This window comes from Tupaia chinensis, unplaced genomic scaffold (genome assembly GCF_000334495.1).
Source record: "Tupaia chinensis unplaced genomic scaffold, TupChi_1.0 Scaffold000465_1, whole genome shotgun sequence".
Lineage (NCBI taxonomy): Eukaryota > Metazoa > Chordata > Mammalia > Scandentia > Tupaiidae > Tupaia > Tupaia belangeri.
The window spans coordinates 504,456-511,468 of record NW_006159974.1 but is presented as its reverse complement, the minus strand read 5'-3'; the positions used below and the strand labels follow the sequence as shown (position 1 = coordinate 511,468).

General features: G+C 42.8%; 1 protein-coding gene across 1 annotated transcript in view; it reads left to right on the top strand.

Moving 5' to 3' along the window:
* Positions 1-108: 108 nt before the first annotated feature.
* Positions 109-7,013, top strand: part of YWHAG (tyrosine 3-monooxygenase/tryptophan 5-monooxygenase activation protein gamma) — a 32,761-nt gene continuing 25,856 nt past the window's right edge. The window contains exon 1 of the mRNA XM_006155641.3: positions 109-420. Coding sequence (XP_006155703.1) covers positions 334-420 — 87 coding nt within the window. The 5' untranslated portion in view covers positions 109-333. The remainder of the gene's footprint in view (positions 421-7,013) is intronic.

The following is a 7,013-nucleotide window of genomic DNA, read 5'->3' as shown; positions in this document are numbered from 1 at the left end:
GGGCGGGGTCTGGGCGGGGGGCGCGGGGCGGTGGGCGGGGCTTTGTGGGTCACGCGGCGTGGGCGGGGCCGCACGCGGGGCTTTGTGCGTCACGCGGCGTGGGCGGGGCCGCAGGGGGTTGTCCGCCCGCGGCACGCACAGCAGCCGCAGCCACCTCGCGCCCGGTCCCGCGGTCGCAGCTCAAGCTTTTTCTTCTGGCCGCCCTCTGTCTCCTGAGCCGCTCGCGTCGTGGGTCGGTCTCTCCCGCACACGGACTCCAGACGCGCCGCAGCCGCCCTCCAGGTCTTCCAGGCCGCCCCGGTCTCCTCCTCTGGCCCGACCCAGCCCGCGAAGATGGTGGACCGCGAGCAACTGGTGCAGAAAGCCCGGCTGGCCGAGCAGGCGGAGCGCTACGACGACATGGCCGCGGCCATGAAGAACGTGAGTGTCTCCTCCCCTCCCCCTCCCCAGCTCCTTCGGAGACGCGGTCACAGGCGTGGAAGGCCCAGGGGCCAATTGCCTGTCGCGACTGCTGGGTGGTCGCCCCTTCTCACTCAGTAAGGGGGCTGGGGAGGGTCCTGATCGCTATAGGTATCTGGGTTCCCCGAGGCCTGGCGTGCTGCCTCTAAGGCCCTCCCTGGGCTCGGACTGGGGCGAGGTCTTGCAGAGCCGGTGTCGGGAGCGGGGTCTCTGGCCCACGCGTCTCGGAGTCTGCAGGGGACCTGAGCGGGGGCTGTGCGCATCCTTTGTGCCCCACTTCCCCTCCTCCCACCCTAGGCGTGGGGGCGGGGGACCGCATGGATGCGGTTCCTCTTTCTCTCCCTGGTGTCTGGGCGGCGCCTTTCCCATTCACTCGGCAGATCTCCCGGTTTTTCACCCCCCTCCCCCAAATCTTCTTCCCCATCTCTTCTCCTGACAGATCCTTTAGAACATCCCTCGGAAAAATATAGGCTCTTCTGAAATCCTGGGCTCAATGGTGCAAAATCGAAACCTCCTTGCTCACGTTTTTCCTAACAAAAGGCTCCTCTTTCTTCCATTTCCCAAAGCAAGTCCTCTGGCTTTCATGAAGGGGGAACGATCGTCTTCCTAGTGTTTTCACTGATCTCAATCTGTCATCTCCCCTTTTCCCAATGTTTTTGTGCTGAAAAGGGTAGATACCGCCTTTAACGGTTGTGAATTAAGCTGACTGGTTCAATTTGTGACATATGCTGTTTCTTTTTTTTGAATACAGGCACGCGTGTGTTCAAATTCCTTTAAGTTGAAAAAATATTCTGTCTGATCTGATATTGCAAACAAAGCGGTGGTGGGAGGCAGTATCAAGTCATTCCAGAAGATTCTGCATTTGTCATATTGCAGAGAGCCTAGACTGGGTGGAGGCTGGGAGGAGTTATTTTAAAGGGGAAAAAGTCTTTTTTTATAGTAATATATATCGTTTGCTACATCTGAGACTTATATATATTTTTTTTCACAAAAGCTAGTGCATCCTCATACTGATGAAAAGAGAATTCTGAACTCCAGTTGTCGCATTTTGTCTGGGATGCAGATTTCTGCCTGTGTTGCACCATTTTGTCAGTAACACTACATTTATCTAATGGGCTGTCAAACTCGGTTGATATTGTGGAGGGAGTATTGAATATTATTAAATGACTCTCGGAAGAATTAATCTAATAATGATTTAGGTCTCCCCCTATCTTAATATTTAACTTCCTGCCTTATGTAACAAAGGTTTTAAAATGCATCTTCACTGTTAAGTAGATGCTGGAGGGTACCTCGCATGTGAAATCTTTAAAATGAAACAGTATACATATTAGAGACCAATTCTTGATTAACTTTATTAGTTCTCAAGAGATGATAATGCTGATGTCTTTATATTTAAACCAGATACGTTAACAAAAAAAAGGTTTTCATCTTAAGGAAGAGAATTGGTTCTGAAATGGGGAATATTGCTATATGAATATTTGCCACAGTTGCTATTTTATGTAATGTTTTAATGATCAAATGATGAAAGCTGCACTTTCAGTAATCAAAACTAGAATTATGTTTAGTTCATGTAATTTAGACTCTTTAATTTTTCCATATTTCTAGTTTCACAGGAAAGCGAGTGACCTCGCACCTATATCCATAGCAACCCAGTGATGTCACACACAATGACACAGAGGCTGCAATGCACCTAAGGGCTGGTAGGGAGTATGCAAATGGCATTTGTCCAAGGTAATGCAGAAATTAGCTGATAAGCCAGGTGGAATTGAACACTTCATCTTCCACCAGATAAGAATTGGTCCAAAAATAAGAGTTTTATATATCTTTAGGCATGCAAATAATCGACCTTTAGATATGCTACTCACCTTTCTATTTCTAGTTTCTCACAACTGTTTAAGAAACTTTGATATTTTTAAACATCTTATCTAAAAAAAATCAGGCAGTGATGGGATAAAGAATTTTAGACAATATATTTTATGATTGTAGTGCAGAGGGTTGTTATATACTTGGATTTGTTGCATATAATTAAATTGGCAGGTTTTAATGAAAACCGTAAAATCTTACAGTTTACTACATAGAGTCACTTTCAGTAACTGTTAGAGAATGAGAACCAGTTACAAAACATTTTAGGTGGGGAATTGGGAAGGTTGTCTTTTGCTGTATTTGTGCTTGTGCTCTTTGACAGAACGTGGAGGAAAGAAATTTGTAAAATAAAGACCTTTTTTTCCAAACCTGTTTACTGTGACTTTGAGGAAATGGGCTTACCTCTGAATTCTATTTTCCTTATCTGTAAAATGGGACCGTACATACTTTAAAAAGTTGTTGTGAAGATTAAATAAGGAATGTATCAATAAGTAGATGCTCCAAATGGTAATTACTTATAAAACCGTTACAGACATCACCTTGGAGAATTTGAAAAGTATAAAGAAACTCAGTCTTAGCACTCAAATGACTTCTATCTTACTGCCTAAAGTATCTTGATGGTAGAGGGAGTTCAGTTCACTTACATCCAGTGAAATGATCCTCCTAGTAATAGCACTGTTGAGATCTGTGCAGAGCAATAGTGGCATGTGGGTGACCAGATAGAAATAATGTGTAGTATATTGAGGAGGAAAGAGGAACTTTTAAGTCTTTTAAGACAAATAGGTAGTTTGGCATTTAATGACAGAGCAACACCTAAATGTTTCCTGCTTATTAGACAATACCATATTGTCTTGTCCTTTGGCTTTTTAAATAGCCTCTAGGGAAGTTAAAATTCTAAGTAGGCTATTGATAACTTGCTTCAGGGGGAAAAGGGGTTCTGGACTCTCATTTTGTTGAAGTTACTGGGTTAAGCAATTTAACTGAGTAGGGGAGGCATGGTTGGCCAAAGTCTATTGTAAACGTATATATGTATATTTAAAAAAATCTTTCTATCTTAGGTATTCCATTTTTCCTCCTAGCTCTTCCAGGACGCTAGATCAATAGCCATTATCACTAATGGAGTAATGACACCTCTGTAGACTTCTCCAAGGTGGAGTTCTGCCAGCTATTATTCTAAGTCATGTGGTTGGAATTGTTCTTTTCTTTGGGGTGGAAAGAATACAGATAACAGCTTGTTTTTTGTGTGTTACAAAACCGAAATGACAAACACTTTTCCTAATTATTTAAAAAATCTCACATGTATCTTTTGAATTCTGTTGGATAAAAGACCTTGGCATCCTCAGTATAGTCTTCTGGAATAAGTGCAGATCCTGGGTAGGATTTCATCTCTAGCACTTGGAAAAGCCTGCCTTATTTATTAAGCCAAACTCTAAATTATTGAAAAGAATGGAGAAAATGATTTTTTTTTTTTGAGGCAAAAGCCATAAAACATTAATGTTAATATAGTCACATGACAGCATTTCACGTGTACAGTTGAGTGGCATTTAGAACATTCACGATGTATGACCATCCCCTCTGTCTAGTTCAGTAAATGAGGAAATGGCATTTTTAAAAAGCCGTGCTGGCCTGGACTACATCTGGCTGAATTTCAGAACACAATTATGATTGAGGGATGTGTCGATAATGAAGTGCCCTAACAGCTCACAGCCGATGATAGTTGGTTATCCCTTTGTCTTCATTTTCTAACATCAGAACCTTTTAGCATAATTGGAAAGAGACTTTAACTAGGTTTGTATTTCTGTTTATAAAGTTGAATAACTTAAAAGCCATATGGTGTCCACCCAAATAAATAAGAACAATTTACCTGCAATCTGAGCAAACCATTAAGTATTTGGAGATTAGAGAGTCCTGTGGTGCTCTGGTGTCTTGTTTTCAACCTCAAGGCCGACTCGACTAAACGGTTTCCCTGCTGTTTGGTGGTTGCACCCTAATGAACACTGTGGTACTGAGAGTGGTGAGCTGTTCCAAGTATGGTATACTATGTGGATGGGACTCCAGCAGAAGATTTTTTTTTTTTAAGAATTACTTTATTTAACTTTATTCATTTTAATTTTTTATTTCTTTAATTTGACCAGAGAGAGAGCAAGAAAAAGAGAGGGAAAGCGAGAAAGCAAGCCACCAGGTCTGGGACTTGAACCGCGGTCAGCCTTGTGGGAGTCCAGTGCCCTTAACTACCGTGCTACCTGCAATCCCCGAAGATGTTAAATACATTGTTTTTGGCTACCAGACTGCTCCTGTGGCTGTCTTTCTGGAATTGAATAAGAGGAAATGACATACCTTTCCCCTTCTTCACCGTTGTCACCAACTCTAACCTTTTATCTGACAGGACAAGATTATTTCTCTTTTCCTACCAGATTCCACGGGATATGGAGGAAAAGAAGCAGAAACTGCTTAATGTTTAAGTTAAAGGGAACAATGACTTTTATTATATAATTTATATGAAATATTGTCTTAGGATTTTTTTTTCCTCTTAAGGTTTTTGCCATAGGGCACGTGCACTTGCTGGAGAGACAGTGAGAGGTAAAGTGAGATATTCCCCCCCCCACCACCACCACCAAGGTGGATGGTCATGCCACAAACCACTCTCCTCCTGGGATTTTGGACACACATGCCCACATGCCCAGATGATATTTTAGCCGCTAGGTCTGGAACTCGAACTGTGGTTGGCCATGTGGGAGTCCAGTACTATAACCACTTTGCCACCTACTGGTCCCTGTCTTAGGCTTTTTTTTTTTTTTTTTTAAGAATTATTTATTTAATTTCATTTATTTTTTTTAATTTGACCAGAGATTGGGGGGAGTGAGAAAGCAAGCCATCAGATCTGGGACTCGAACCACATTTGGCCATGTGGGAGTGTCCAGCACCTTAACCACCACACCACCTGCTGGTCCCTGTCCTAGGCATTTCTAATACTCTTATCCTTGGTGCTTTGCCAGATATTCCAATCTGTATTTTTCACTTTTCTAGACTATAAAGGCTACCAATACCAGATGCCTCATGACCTTAACTATCGTAATTTTTACCTTCATCATATAAGGTGTCAGCTGTCATTTTGATTAACTACCAAACCATACCATCTTTCTTGGCATTTGTAGTACTCATTGAACTTTTTCTATGTTAGTAAATACATATTTGGGATAAAACTGCTTACATCAAAGCTTGATAAAAGTTCCTACAAAACTTTAATTTTAAGATAAATCATTACGTAATTGATTTGGTCCAGTGGTTTTGCAGGAACAATAAAAATTGTGAATCTTAAGTCTTTTTTTTTTTTTTTTTAAAGAACTGGGGGTGAAGTCTAAGCCAAATTACCACCAGTGTTTCACTTTAAGGACGGAAATTGGTTTTTCTTTACCTAAGTTGATTACCCTTAATGTTGCACATAGCGTGAGTCTGTGAATAGGTAAATAGAAAACAATGTCTTATAGATGTAAGGTTTTCATGTGACATTAAAAAATAAAATTCCGGGAACCAGCAGGTGGCGTGGTGGTTGGGGCGCTGGACACTCCCACATGGCTGACCACGGTTCGAGTCACAGACCTGACGGCTTGCTTTCGCACTTTCTCATGCTCTCTCTGTATGCGTGCGTGTGTGGTCAAATTAAAATAGGTGAACGAACAAATAAAAGTAAATAAATAATTCTTTAAAAAATAAATAAAATTCCAAGGCCAGCAGATGGTGTAGTGGTTATGTTGCTAAACTCCCACATGGCCGACCATGGTTCTAGTCCTGGACCTGGTTGCTTGATTCTCACCCTGGGTGCTTGTGCACACCCAAGATCCCTGGAGGAGAATGAAGGAGAAGCGGTTTTGGTGTGGCCAACCCTCCCCCTCCCCCCCAGGTGATTTCTCACTTTCCCTCTCACTCCTAAGGCAAAAAAAAGTCTTAAAAAAAAAAAATCCTAGTTACTCTTAATCTATGGGGGAGATGATGTATCTTTGTAGAGATAGAAAGGTGAACTTGGTGAGTTGGACTCTTCATCTCTTACAGAACTGGGGTGTCTGAGCTGGGAGTGTGACAGTGATAGCAGTGGCCAGCTGGATAGGTAATGACAGTAGCTGAAGAGGAGTCACCCTTCCCTACAGGCTGAGTGAAGAGCAGCTGCAGTAGTGCAGGGAAGTGAGAGCTGGGTAAGAGGTAGCAAGAAGGCTTTAAAGTGCAAATTTCTTGTTGGCCCATGCCCAAATTTCCAGTAGTATGGAGAAGAGGACCGGTGGTGATTATGCCTCATTAGGGGTGATTTCTCCTCTCCTAGTCTTATCTGCTGAGGGCATATGCCTTCTGGCAGTTAAAGTACAAATTTCATTGGAAGATACCATTTGAATTCTTTGGCTTTCTGAAAGGAATCCTTAAGCTGCCATATTTAAATAACCTAGGTCTAGGAAACAGTTGCCTGTAGCACTGGCACTTCAAGGATGTAGAAAGAAACCTTTTTGCTGAATTGTTTCTATACAGCCCTCACAGAACATGAAACGGCGCACATGTAGGTTTTGCAGCAGAGACCCAGCATAGACCAGCAGCCTTCTTCCCTGCCAGTGTACTGTCTCAGGGTCCACCAGCAGGAGGAGGCTGTATTGGATAGGTGTTACCATTCCCCATTTTTCACAGATTACCTGCACCTGGTCTTTCTG